At 49.0% G+C, this 13,960-nt stretch overlaps 4 protein-coding genes across 4 annotated transcripts; all 4 read right to left on the minus strand.

Annotated features, from left to right (window-relative positions):
* Positions 1–8,435: 8,435 nt before the first annotated feature.
* LOC133359809 (histone H2A) lies at positions 8,436–9,102 on the minus strand. Its single transcript, XM_061578343.1, has one exon. The coding sequence runs from the start codon at positions 8,978–8,980 to the stop codon at positions 8,600–8,602; it is 381 nt and encodes a 126-aa protein (XP_061434327.1). The 5' UTR covers positions 8,981–9,102; the 3' UTR covers positions 8,436–8,599.
* Positions 9,103–10,231: 1,129 nt separating this feature from the next.
* Positions 10,232–11,052, minus strand: LOC133359796 (histone H3). The gene has a single exon (XM_061578327.1). It carries the CDS (start codon positions 10,741–10,743, stop codon positions 10,333–10,335), a length of 411 nt encoding a protein of 136 aa, XP_061434311.1. The 5' UTR covers positions 10,744–11,052; the 3' UTR covers positions 10,232–10,332.
* Positions 11,053–11,654: 602 nt separating this feature from the next.
* Positions 11,655–12,678, minus strand: LOC133359799 (histone H2B type 3-B-like). Its single transcript, XM_061578331.1, has one exon. It carries the CDS (start codon positions 12,192–12,194, stop codon positions 11,793–11,795), a length of 402 nt encoding a protein of 133 aa, XP_061434315.1. The 5' UTR covers positions 12,195–12,678; the 3' UTR covers positions 11,655–11,792.
* Positions 12,679–13,002: 324 nt separating this feature from the next.
* LOC133359816 (histone H4) lies at positions 13,003–13,374 on the minus strand. Its single transcript, XM_061578352.1, has one exon. The coding sequence runs from the start codon at positions 13,364–13,366 to the stop codon at positions 13,055–13,057; it is 312 nt and encodes a 103-aa protein (XP_061434336.1). The 5' UTR covers positions 13,367–13,374; the 3' UTR covers positions 13,003–13,054.
* Positions 13,375–13,960: the final 586 nt, after the last annotated feature.

Consider the following 13,960-nt stretch of genomic DNA (forward strand, 5'->3'; position numbering starts at 1 on the left):
CTTTTGGTGTTGTTCTCTGGTCTGACACTGGTGAGACTAGGCCATGAAGAAGGCTGTCTCTGGGGTAGACCAATCAGTATCAAAGACAATGATTAAATGTTATCAGAGAGTGTTTGTTTGCATGTTCAGTACGCGTGGTTAATGCAGTAACCTGATTCCTTGCAAAAGCTATAATCTATCTGGTGTTTGAACATCTTAACACCTCCTGTTTCATTCCCATAAAGAGTAAAACCGATTCTTATTTTTCATAGTCCCGACGATGTCGCCGTTGCCCCTTGAGTGAGCTGCAGGACTCTCCATCAGAAGTTGCACTCAGATTCAGCAGCCGCGTCCCCCATTCCGAACGTGCGGTGGCGACACCACGAGTCGTATCGAGGCACCGTCCGACCGAGTCTCTAGGGGCACGAGGAGTCCAATCTTGCCACTGGAGCACGGAGCAGCCGATCGTCATCAGACTGGGCGCCGCTGTACGGCAACAGACTGCGAAGCTTCGTGTTCAGTGCTGCTCATGTCACGTTCCGTCTTCCCACCGCTTTGGCATCACGACAACTGATTTTGACGCACCACCACCACCCCAAAATATCCTTCTGTCTGGGGTCTCGAATCGCGAGGAAATAAATAACTTTTGCCAAAAATGTGATGATTATTTCATACAGCGCAACGGTGTACCGCTACTACGTTCATTTATATTATTTGGCTGCTACAATAACTCCAAGCAATACAGTAAACACGATAGGAGTGCAAAGTATAGAAAAGGTAAACAAATTACACACACACAAAATACATTTTTTTGTAAATATTCTTTGGTTCTTTCGGCAAAGTCACGTAGATAGAAAAATAAAGTGAATAAAAATAATCAAAAACCACAAAAACGTTCATCCTCACTGATGTTGCTGACTGGTATCTTAGCGCTTTTGAGGGTTGCAGCAATTTCAGATCTTGTAACGTCTGCAGCGATGCGCCCCAAACCCTTAAGAGCGACATCGACCTGGGCAATAACGTCATCCACTGGAATGTGTTTGGGGGTGACTGAGAAGTTCAACCCTTTAGCCAAAACCGACTTTAGACCATCGCACATTGGGCTATTACTCAGATTAATAACAACCTTGTCAACGTCTAACCTTTTAACGTGTGGATCTGGTTTCTTGTTAGAAAGGAGGTTGAACTCGAAAATCAGATCTTTACATTTCGCTGACATTGTAGTGGCTGATTAAGCGGTCATGTTATCTACATGTTCCCAATCAGATGTCGACATTTTTCCCGTCAATGTTAAGTGTGATTTCAAGAGTGTCTTGTCTACATGATCTAGTTCAGTATGGAGCAGTCTAATTCTCTCTGAGATCAGGGCCAAGCTCGCCCTGAACAAAATTCGTCTGGCATTGGAAGATGTGACTGCAGCAGAAATCAGTGTCAATGAGATCGGTATTACGTTAGAGTCACGGCATCTCTTCAGAAATGTGAGTGACTCGATCAGATGAACTTTCTTGTCACGGAGATTGTTAAAAGATCTCATGGTTATGTGGAAACCCTCCCAATAGAGGCAGTTCAAATGATACAAATTAAGTGAATAAAAAATTATAAAAATAAGACACTAATTAGACTGCTCCATAAAAAAAACACTAATGTATACATTTCAATTTAAAGCTTTCGTGACTGCAGGGATTCATCTTCTTGGTTCTTTCGGTAAAGTCACGTAGAAGGGAAATAATAAAATATTAAAAAGAAAACATTAAAATTGTATTTTAATAATTGTATTTTATGTTTTTTTCCCTTCTATGTGACTTTACCGAAAGAACCAAGAAGACTAATTTATAACTCAAAAGTTTTGATTATACATGAGTGCTTTATCATTTTTATTATTCACTTTATTTTTATTTTAGTTTTTCTATCTACGTCACTTTATCGAAAGAACCAAAGAATATGAATTCCTGCAGTCACGAAAGTTTTAAGTCAAAATAAACTATTTTTGTAAATGTTGTGGGTTTACTCTCCAACATTATGAATCCGTAGGTAAAAAATAAAATTTAAATTAATAAAAGTACTTTTATAAATTTAATTTTACTTTGATTAATTTTAATTTTATTTTTTACCTACGTGACTAGAATTATGAATCCGATGAGCTATGAAGCTCTTTTTCATAGATGTCCCATAGGGGGCACGGGGTCAGAAAGTTACAACACAAAACACAAACACGATAGGCGTGCAAAGTAGAGTAAAGGTAAACAAATCATTAAACTAAAACTAAATCTATTTTTACTTCACCAGGTGAAGTCCACTGAGCTATTGGCTCCTTCTTCAGAAGCGACCTGGCTGCCACAAATGACAGCTCAACCAAGTGGCTTACCACGTGGACATTTATAGCAGCAGACAAATACTCTAAACGCGTGATGTTGATTCTACAAGTGGAGCAAAAACCCGGAGGACCGGGATCTAACCCACGACCTCCTGTAGACCATGAGAGGTAGTTAACATCTCACCGGGGAGAGACACACGCAGACTCCAGATATATGACAGGCATCGTCAGGGTCGCCATCGAACCCACGACCTCCTGTAGACCAGGCGAGGTAGTTAACATCTCGCCACCATGGCGCCCCATGCATGCCACTCTGCTACGACGTCTTGGTCTCATCATTATAATCACTGCGACAATTAGTTGAGTTGCGAAGAGGCTCGGCCTGCCGTACCCACCGAGGTTCAGCAGGACGGCGTGGTTCTGCTTGATGTTCCTGTAGCGCCGCTTCTCGCACTCGGCCAGATCGCTCCACTCGGCCTTGGTGAAGAAGCCTCTGATGTCTCGGAAGTCGCCCATCTCCTGCTGCTGCTGCTGCTGAGGCGCAGAGACACGGAGGGACGAGACGCGGACGACGGTCAGATGCAGTCACATGGAGACAGAGTCACATGGAGACAGAGTCACATGGAGACAGAGTCACATGGAGACAGAGTCACATGGAGACAGAGTCACATGGAGACAGAGTCACATGGAGACAGAGTCACATGGAGACAGAGTCACAGGGAGACAGAGTCACAGGGATACGAGACTAAGATCCCCCGTGTGGCCTTAACAGACTGTCGGAAGGCGAGGTAACTCTACCTCAAGCGATGTAATATAACGTTAGGTCGAGGTAACATTACCTCAGGCAGAGGTAAAATTACGTCAGCTAAGGTAACATTACCTCACCTGAGGTAACATCACCTCAGATGAGGTAACATCACCTCAGGTAAATGTAACATTACTTGAGGTAATCCGAACGTGTTCACATCACTTCAGCTAATGTTCATATTTTTACGCTAATATCGTAAAATCGTCACGTGGTTAAATCGTTAAACACAACGCTCGCGTGACGTCACCACCTCAGTGTCGAGCCGTCGACACTTCACGCGGCAGCCTCGAAGTGCACCCAGCCTGGCACAGGCGCCGTGGTGACGTCACCGTCACTGAGTGGCCAATGGCGGCGATTGGCGGTGGTGGGAGGGGAGTGGGGGGGGGGGTGATGGGGTGGGGGGAGTGGGGGGTGGGGGGGAGTGGGGGGTGGGGGGGAGTGATGGGGTGGGGGGGAGTGGGGGGTGATGGGGTGGGGGGAGTGGGGGGGGTTTATAATTATCGGAGTCGCAAAAGTTGCTACAAATGCTACGGGCCCCGCACTTTCAAGGGCCCCGCGCTAAATGCTTTCAAGATATCAATTCGGGTTAATTGATTCTGCACTTGCTCTATTACTATAGTACTGTACAGACTTCAACTTTTTTTTTTATGAACGACTGGGTGTTTAAGGTTAGCGATTAGTCGTATTATCCGGCTGTATAGCAAATGAAAAAATACAAATACTTTACTGTGCAAGTAAAAAATGTGTTTTAATGTTTACGTTTTAAAAAAAATTATTGGGCCCCTTTCTAGCACATGCTACAGGCCCCGAACTAACTTTATCCGGCACTGAGGGTAAGGTAATCAGAATGTGATGCAATCCGTATCAAATCACGTTATATTATAAGGTAATCTTCACCGCGACATTCTCATTCAGTGCAAAGTAAATCTTGTACAATTAATTAGTCGCTCGTGTCAACACTGTACGAGATGTGTAGCTGTAATCGTAACGTGAAGTCGTCTCGTAGCGTAAATCTTACACGATTTAAAATTCGCGTGAGATAGAATCCTCACTTGACTACTGGTAGGAACCTCCTGGTTACACCAGCCCACAGGGGATTAATGTGTCCGTCCGTCCGTCGTGTAGGGAGGGGCTGGGTGGGGAGGGAGGGGCTGGGTGGGGAGGGTGGGGATGGTTGGGGAGGGGAGGGGCTGGGTGGGGAGGGTGGGGCTGGGTGGGGAGGGTGGGGCTGGGTGGGGTGGGGCTGGGTGGGGAGGGAGGGGCTGGGTGGGGAGGGTGGGGCTGGGTGGGGGGAGGGGTGGGGAGGGAGGGGCTGGGTGGGGAGGGTGGGGCTGGGTGGGGAGGGAGGGGCTGGGTAGGGAGGGTGGGGCTGGGTGGGGGGTGGGGATGGGTGGGGAGGGAGGGGCTGGGTGGGGGGTGGGGAGGGAGGGGCTGGGTGGGGGGTGGGGAGGGGCTGGGTGGGGCTGAGTGGGGGGGGCTGGGTGGGGGGTGGGGAGGGAGGGGCTGGGTGGGGGGTGGGGAGGGGCTGGGTGGGGCTGAGTGGAGGGGGCTGGGTGGGGGGTGGGGAGGAGCTGGTCACCCCGTGGTGCCCTTAGTAACCTCAGGTCGAGATAACATTACCTCAGGTGAGGTAACTTTACCTCAAATGAGGTAACTTTACCTCATGCGAGGTAACATTACCTCAGGCGATGTAACTTTACTTCAGACGAAGTAATATAACGTTAGGCCGAGGTAACTTTACCTCAGGTGATGTTACTTTACTTCAGACGAAGTAATATAACGTCAGGCCGAGGTAACTTTACGTCAGGTAAGGTAACATTATCTCAAATGAGGTAACTTTACCTCAGCTGAGGTAACTTTATCTTAGGCGAAGTAAAATTACTTCAGGTGAGGAAACTTCACCTCAGGTAGAGGCAACATTACCCCAGGTTAGTTAACTTTACCTCAGGCGAGGTAACTTGACCTTAAGTGAGGTAACTTTACCTCACATAGAGGTAACATTACCTCAGGTAAATGTAACATTACTTGAGGTAATCCGAACGTATTCACATCACTTGAGCTAATGCCCATATCGTAATATTCTCACGTAGTTAAATCATTAAACACAATTATCGCGTGATTATTACCTCAGGGTTACATAATCGGAATTCAATGGAAGGCGAGGTAACTTTACCTCACGTGAGGTAACTTTACCTCAAGCGATGTAATATAACGTTAGGTCGAGGTAACATTACCTCAGGCAAAGGTAAAATTACGTCAGGTAAGGTAACATCTCAAATGAGGTAACTTTACCTTATGCGAGGTAAAATTACCTCAGGTAAATGTAACATTACTTGAGGTAATCCGAACGTATTCACATCACTTGAGCTAATGCTCATTCATATCTTTACGCTAATATCGTTAAATCGTTAAACACAACGCTCGCGTGACGTCACCACCTCAGTGTCGAGCCGTCGACACTTCACGCGGCAGCCTCGAAGTGCACCCAGCCTGGCACAGGCGCCGTGGTGACGTCACCGTCACTCAGTGGCCAATGGCGGCGGTTGGTGGTGGGGGGGGGAGTGGGGGTGGGGGGGGAGTGGGGGGGAGTGGGGGGTGGGGGGGGAGTGGGGGGGAGTGGGGGGTGGGGGGGGGGCGGAATGGCGGTTGGGGGTGTGGGGGGGTGGGGAAGAGGGGGACGAGGGGGTGGGGGTGAGTGGGGGCGGAATGGCGGTTGGTGAGTGGTGGGAGGGGGGAATTGAGGGTGGGAGGGGTGGGGGGAGTAGGGGGTGGGAGGGGTGGGGGGGGTGGGGGTGAGTGATGGGGTGGGGGGAGTGGGGGTGGGGGGAAGTGGCGGGGAGTGAAGGGGGGTGATGGGGTGGGGGGAGTGGGGGTTGGGGGGGGTGATGGGGTGGGGGGTGATGGGGTGGGGGGGAGTGATGGGGTGGGGGGTGTGGGGGGAGTGATGGGGTGGGGGGGAGTGATGGGGTGATGGGGTGGGGGGAGTGGGTGGGGGTTTTATACTGGTAGGAACGAAGTGGACCAGACCACCAATAGATTAATGTGTCTGTCCGTCCGTCCGTCCGTCTGACTGTCCGTCCGTCCGTCCGTGTATCAACATCGCCCCCCTACTGCAAACACTTGGCATGACCCTACAAAAACCTTTAGACTCAGTTACGCTATCCTGGTAGCAACATCGCCCCCTACTGCAAACACTTGGCAGGACCCTACAAAAACCTTTTGACTCAGTGGGGCTTTCCTGGCTTAACAAGTGTAATAATAAACTTCGCTTCAAATTTACTTTACTGAAACGCAGCACGTTTTATTAACACAGAGACAAGATACATTTATTAACACAGAGACAAGATACATTTAATCGCCTTATTTGTGCACGAAAAGCACGGCGCGAGGCCTACTGCTGAGAAGGCTTCGCGAGGCCTAGTGCAGAAGGCTTCGCGAGGCCTACTGCAGGAGGCTTCGCGAGGCCTATTGCAGAGAAGGCTTCGCGAGGCCTAGTGCAGGAGGCTTCGCGAGGCCTACTGCAGGAGGCTTCGCGAGGCCTAGTGCAGGAGGCTTCGCCAGGCCTACTGCAGGGAAGGCATCGCGAGGCCTACTGCAGGGAAGGCATCGCAAGGCCTACTGCAGAGAAGGCTTCGCGAGGCCTACTGCAGAGAAGGCTTCGCGAGGCCTAGTGCAGAAAGCTTCGCGAGGCCTACTGCAGGAGGCTTCGCGAGGCCTACTGCGACAGGCTTCGCGAGGCCGTCCCTCTGTCTGACAAGATGGCCGCCCGCTCCCCCTGCGATCCGTGAACTAAATGAACTAAACAAGATGGCCGTCGCATCCGGCGCAGCCAATGACATCGCCTGTTGCAATTCTTGCTCTGTGGGCGCGCGAGTCAGTGGGGAGGGGGGTGTTGACGTCATCGCTCTGTGGGCTCGCGAGTCAGTGGGGAGGGGGGTGTGGACGTCATTGCTCTGTGGGCTCGCGAGTCAGTGGGGAGGGGGGTGTTGACGTCATTATTAAATAATAAAATAATACAAAGAAACCTTTTACTTATTATTTTTATTTTCATTAGTTTATTATTAAATAGCATTTTTATTTTAATAATAAAATTTTACAATTACTTTTTTGTTTTATTATTATTTTTTTATTATTTCCATCTTACGTGACTTTACCGAAAGAACCAAGCAGATGAATCCCTGCAGTCACGAAAGCTTTAAATCGAAATGACCACCGCGTTACAGGAGAACAACAGATCGTGAACGCGCTTCGACGATTCATGGCAACGGCAACACAAAGCGCCACGCGCAGTCTCTTGCGACCTGCTGTGGAGTGACTCATGCAGCCAGCTATGGCTGCAGGGTTTTGGTAGTACATGTTGTTTATGCCATTTATTGTGAAAATTCCGTCACAGTTCCTATGATTGCTTTTTCATTGCTTTCATGGCTTTATTTTGGTGATTTCGAAAAGTGTATTGGTTTAGCCATGTTTGTGTTGTTGTAGTACAGAGTTAGACTGATGGCCTTAATCTAAGTTGTCTTGTGGTTGTTGTTGTTGTTTGACTTGCATCCCACTGGGATTTTTGCACACAGCGTTGGTGTACGGTGTTTTTTCTGCAATATTTTTGCTGTCTTTTCTTGGATTTTCTGTTTGCACTTAGTCACATATTCACTTTAAGATGTTTTTTGTTCATGTTTTTTGTTTTTTGTTTGTTGCGGTTGCACCCGATTCAAGAGCTGAATGGCTCACAGGGCTATACCTAATAAATGAACTTGAAATGAACTTGAAACCAGCGGTGTCTGCCCTTTAACCCCTGACCCCCCCGTCCAGCTCTTCCCCGCGCGTGCGATTGGTGCGTGTTGTCGTGAGAGCGGAGATGTCGTGTTTGCGTGGTGCGTGAGGGTGGCTCGCAGATCCCTTAAAGTGCTTGAACCATTCTCCGACTCCTCTTCATATGTAATCTGACCGCTCAAAAAGAGCGAGTTTTATTCCTTAAAAAACACGATACTTTTTTCAAATAGGCATCCCAATTTATTCTAAACCATGTTCCATGATTGATGCAATGTTGGAATGCTGCTCAAATACCGTTCCTAAATTAGACATAAAGGGTATCTGGAATGAGCAGAGCATTCGTTTAATTGCGAGCAATTTGGGACGAGGGTAACTCGACGACGGTGTCCTTATTTTTTTCTTCTTGGTTCTTTCGGTAAAGTCACGTAGAAGGGAAGTAATAAAATAATAAAAATAAAACAATAAAATAATATATTATTTTATAATAAAAATAAAACATAATAAAATAATATATTATTTTATTGTTTTATTTTTATTATTTTGTTACTTCCCTTGTACGTGACTTTACCGAAAGAACCAAGAAGATGAATCCCTGCAGTCACGAAAGCTTTAAATCGAGGTGTCCTTATTAATAACAAAACCCCTGTGCACGACTGTCCGAGCTCTTTGCAAGCAAGTGGGTGGCTCTGAAAAGAGCCGTTGTTGTGGTGGTAGAGGCGGCGGCGCGTTCACTTCTTTGCCTGAGAGGTCTTCTTGGGCAGCAGCACGGCCTGGATGTTGGGCAGCACACCGCCCTGGGCGATAGTCACGCCGCCCATGAGCTTGTTGAGCTCCTCGTCGTTTCGCACGGCGAGCTGCAGGTGTCGGGGGATGATCCTCGTCTTCTTGTTGTCGCGGGCGGCATTGCCAGCCAGCTCGAGGATCTCGGCAGAAAGGTACTCGAGCACGGCGGCCAGGTAGACAGGTGCTCCAGCGCCGACCCGCTGGGCGTAATTGCCCTTGCGGAGCAGCCTGTGAACGCGACCCACGGGGAACTGCAGGCCGGCGCGGGAAGAGCGGGACTTTGCCTTGGCGCGAGATTTGCCACCGGTCTTGCCGCGTCCAGACATCGTTAAGGGACCTAGGATGCAAAAAGCACTGGAGACAAAGTACGAACGATTTGTGACGTTAACACGCACCACGGGAGCGGCTTTTATAGCGGAGACGAGGATCGTAGAGCGCGCCGCTGCTGATTGGCTCCTCTCGCTCGAGTCCGCCCTCTCCTTGAGCCACCAATGAAAAGCCGGGACGCGAGGATTCGATGTTGACTTTCATTATTCGTATCCATATATGTTTTAATGCGCACACGCATCTTACGAATTAAACAATGCGATACACGTACCTAATAGGTTCAAGTTTTAAGCATGATAGAGTTAATTTATGGGCGCGTGCTGGCAAGTCAAACTTATAAGCGGATTCCGCAAATATCAATGTATTATTGATTATAATCATCATTTTGAGGGACCGCATTGGTTATAAGAAATCATTGTGATAGCCTTGAGCTCGTGATTGATCGCCCACGTGCCTATACGGTGTATAGATATCTTTTTTTAACCGCCTGTTCGGGCAATGCCTAAAAATATATGTGCGTGAATAATTCAGTCTCAGTTTGCAAAATGTGAACTTCTTATCAGCTCGGGCTTGAAACAGCATAAACCAATATCTTTGGGTTTAATCTATATATATAAAATCGTGAATGTCTGTCTGTCTGTGTGTGGATGTCGGACCATACGCACTTTCATTGGACGCCGGTTGCCCCTGCCAACGCCTAGCGACGACTTCGCCGCTTTCATTGGACGCCGGTTGCCCCTGGCAACGGCTAGCGACGGGCTAGCAGTTGCGGGGTGGACGCCATCTTTAATTCCCGTTAAAAATAGGCGCACGCATTAACACGCGACTCTGAGGTAAATTCATCTAAGTTTCACGTCCTCTTTACTCCCCCCCCCACCACAATGTGTGCTATTACTATTATAGGGTCGGTAGATTATTAAATTATAGCGATTACACAGTATTATTGTAGCGCGGTGGGGGGGGGGGGGGAAACGGCACCCGTACCCAGCGTCAGCCGGGTGGCAAAATCAGGCGAGGCGGGAGGCTCTGCACGGTGCGAGGCCTCCACACCCACCACGCGACTCTGAGGTAAAATACATTTCACCAAAATAACTCTTTTGTTGTACATTATGTAAACATGGTTTCACAACGCTTATACACAACACCAACGTGTGATGTTGCAGAATGAGCGGCGGGGTATAGAAAATGAACTTCATTGTCGCTTACGCCTGACGACTCGTGAGAGCCGTGACCAACAAACGATGGTTTCCGGCACCCGAACTTTGAAGGACACACATGGAAGCTTTCTCACGAGTAAGTGGTGGCTCTGAAAAGAGCCTTTGTGTTGTGCTTTGAGGGCCGAGCTGGGCGTTCAAGCGCGCTCGCCACGAATGCGGCGGGCGAGCTGAATGTCCTTGGGCATGATGGTGACGCGCTTGGCGTGGATGGCGCACAGGTTGGTGTCCTCGAAGAGCGCGACAAGGTACGCTTCGCTGGCCTCCTGCAGAGCCATGACAGCGGAGCTCTGGAAGCGCAGGTCGGTCTTGAAGTCCTGCGCGATCTCCCTGACGAGGCGCTGGAAGGGCAGTTTGCGGATGAGCAGCTCGGTGGACTTCTGGTAGCGGCGGATCTCGCGCAGAGCGACGGTGCCGGGCCTGTAGCGGTGAGGCTTCTTGACGCCGCCCGTGGCCGGAGCGCTCTTTCGGGCCGCCTTGGTGGCGAGTTGCTTGCGGGGGGCCTTGCCGCCCGTGGACTTGCGAGCCGTCTGCTTGGTGCGAGCCATGGCTTGGTGAGGGCAAAGATTCTCACAGGCGGGGAGGAGAAGGCGGCTTATGTAGCCCAGAGCGCGCGCTCACTGGTCAGCGGAGTCGTGACGTGCGAAGAAGGGGCGCGTGCTGATTGGTTGGCAGCGTGCAATGATCTCGAGTCGTCAACTCTTCTTCATCAACGAAATGTTCTCACTTTGGAGCATTGCAGAATGCCGCATCACGATGCAGTAGTACCGCTTGAGCGCCGTCCGTGTCTTTAACGGATGTTATTTTCTCAAGCAAACACCTTTCCGAAGACAACTTTACAGTGCTCCGCGTGATCTAAATAAAGTGTGAAGAAACTGGACTTCATTGGAAACAGTAATACGTAAAAATTATTCTTTGGTTCTTTCGGTAAAGTCACGTATAAAGAATAAATTAAATAATAGCATACGACGTTTCGATTGCAACACAAGCAATCATCATCAGGTATAATGAAATAGCGACATAAAATCGAACCAGAAAAAATTATAGACAGACATATAAGCAGACAGATATCACCAATTTGTTTTTTTTTATATATACGTGACTTTACCGAAAGAACCAAAGAATAATTCCTGCAGTCACGAAAGCTCCAAAGTTAATACGTAAAATTGTCGGAAAGAGGTGATCACAGGGATAGATATCTATTCTCTTGGCATTGAGATGATGATCATCAATTGCAAAATGTTAGTTCCTGCCCGAAATACAACCACGAATTAAATATATTGCATTGCAAGGTTTTGGCACCAAATATCCAATGTAATATCTGAATGGGCTGCAGATGAAATCAACGGACAAACAAGTCCAAGAAATGCCTGCTGGTGAATGTGCCATGAATATTGTTATCGCTTTTATTCACGTGGAAACAGGTCAAAATGCGTTCCATCTCTCCATTTCACTCAATGAGCGAACAATGTCCCCGCGTGAACCGGGGCTTTGTTGGAAGTTTCGTTTAGTACTCCTGCTAGGACTGGTACAAGCAGGTTCGGAGAGGTGGGTGGCTCTGAAAAGAGCCTTTGTAATTAATGGTGGAGTCGAGGCTTCACTTGGAGCTTGTGTACTTGGTGACGGCCTTGGTGCCCTCCGACACGGCGTGCTTGGCCAGCTCGCCGGGGAGCAGCAGTCGCACTGCGGTCTGGATCTCCCGAGAAGTGATGGTGGAGCGCTTGTTGTAGTGCGCCAGGCGGGACGCCTCGGAAGCGATGCGCTCGAAGATGTCGTTGACGAACGAGTTCATGATGCTCATTGCCTTGGACGAGATGCCGGTATCGGGGTGCACCTGCTTCATCACCTTGTAGATGTAAATGGCGTAGCTCTCCTTCCTGCGGTGGCGTCGCTTCTTGCCATCCTTGCGCGTAGCCTTGGTCACAGCCTTCTTGGAGCCCTTCTTGGGAGCAGGAACCTTGGCCGGCCCAGCGCTCTTTGATGCGGGAGGATCGGGCATGTCGACGCGTCGTAGGCAGCAGCTTCAGGTCAGAACAGACGGGAAGCGAATGTGGATGTCGCTCGCGCGTTGAGCTCCTTTTATAGGAGGCGAGATGCAAATCAGAGGATCGTAGTGCGCGGCGCTGCTGAGTGGCTCTTTTAGTACCGTCCCTCTCCATCAGCCTCCAATGAGAAACGCGGACGCGATGTTCACTTTAATATCGATTTTACTGCAAAAAGGACTTGTGAATATAACACAATGTAATGTCCAAACATGTGTATTAGTGAATTGCAGACATGACATTGCCTTTGCTTTAAAAAGGATGACTAGAAAACCCAATACAGTATATTGTGTTTTGAGCGTGGGTTTTTTTGTTTCTTACGAGGGATTGTTTCACCACTCGTCTAATACGGCGCACGGGCGTTTTATGAACGCAATTTGGAAAAATACAAGCGCTCGGTGGAGAAAAATAACTTCGCTGTTGTGCTGTACAGGTGGAGATTAGCATTCCGGCACGCTCCGTCAATTAGGACGAGTGTGCTGTAAGATTGTGGCGCCAAATGCTCTACGTAATATCGGAATCGGCTGCAGCTGGAAATAATTCACGCAAAAATACCAGAAATGGGTACTGTATTAAGGCGTTCAAGAATTACGCCTTGTTAAATGTGACGTGTCGTGAATATCATGATTTCTTTCATTCATGTGGAAGCAGATGAAGATTCGCCAACTCAACAAGCGAACGTCCAGCACGCTCACAACAACCCAGGACATGTGCTCCATTCAGAGCGTGTTTGGCAACACTGGCGCAAGCAGTTTCGAAGAGGTGGGTGGCTCTGAAAAGAGCCTTTGGGTTGGCTTAGTGTGCGAGAGATGGGCGCTCAGCCTCCGAAGCCGTAGAGAGTGCGGCCCTGGCGCTTGAGGGCGTAGACCACGTCCATGGCGGTGACGGTCTTGCGCTTGGCGTGCTCCGTGTAGGTGACGGCGTCGCGGATGACGTTCTCAAGGAAGACCTTCAGGACGCCGCGGGTCTCCTCGTAGATGAGGCCCGAGATGCGCTTCACACCGCCGCGGCGAGCGAGGCGGCGGATGGCGGGCTTGGTGATGCCCTGGATGTTGTCGCGCAGCACCTTGCGATGGCGTTTTGCGCCTCCCTTGCCGAGCCCCTTACCGCCTTTACCGCGTCCAGACATTGCGACTACTTGTGACAAAGCTCCTCGCGAGAGACTGCGCGCTCAGCTTGCAGCAGCAGCAGCCGCCTTTATACCCGAAGCGTGGCGACGTCACCGACCACCCCTGCCCTCCGCGATGGCTCCGCCTTAAACCTTCCACCTTTAACCTCTGCGACGAAGAAAACCCTCCACCGTCGTCAATAACACTTCCTTGACATGTATAATATGCGACGTTTTAGGCAATGGCCCTTCTTCGAAGCACTCTGGAATGATATTGGCACACCCGCAGCGAACGCGAGAGGAACGCGATCTGTTGCAAGATTGCACGTGCAGTGAATAATCGGTGTAAGGTCTTGTTTGCAAGTGAACAAGATTAACTAACTTTATAATCGTGTGAAGCTAAACGGCTTCCAACACAATAGTTGAGTGAACGTCACCAACTAGTTCTCCCAAAGTAAGAAAGACATTGCAAACAATGCGATATTTACGTATATAAATTAATTTAAATAGAGAAGTTTAGATGGTGCACCGCAATGTTTACAAAACAAAAACAAAGTGAAAAGGCGAGAACGAGCGAATGAAGGCAAATGAGTAAAGCTGTCTGGAATCAATACA

The sequence above is a fragment of the Lethenteron reissneri genome, chromosome 66 (genome assembly GCF_015708825.2).
Source record: "Lethenteron reissneri isolate LAM-NWPU_2019-01 chromosome 66, ASM1570882v1, whole genome shotgun sequence".
In the NCBI taxonomy this organism is placed as follows: domain Eukaryota; kingdom Metazoa; phylum Chordata; class Hyperoartia; order Petromyzontiformes; family Petromyzontidae; genus Lethenteron; species Lethenteron reissneri.

What these genes read in the sequence shown, in the direction of transcription:
- LOC133359816 (XM_061578352.1), bottom strand. Translation starts at nt 13,366, where the DNA reads ATGTCTGGACGCGGTAAAGGCGGTAAGGGGCTCGGCAAGGGAGGCGCA.
- LOC133359809 (XM_061578343.1), bottom strand. Translation starts at nt 8,980, where the DNA reads ATGTCTGGACGCGGCAAGACCGGTGGCAAATCTCGCGCCAAGGCAAAG.
- LOC133359796 (XM_061578327.1), bottom strand. Translation starts at nt 10,743, where the DNA reads ATGGCTCGCACCAAGCAGACGGCTCGCAAGTCCACGGGCGGCAAGGCC.
- LOC133359799 (XM_061578331.1), bottom strand. Translation starts at nt 12,194, where the DNA reads ATGCCCGATCCTCCCGCATCAAAGAGCGCTGGGCCGGCCAAGGTTCCT.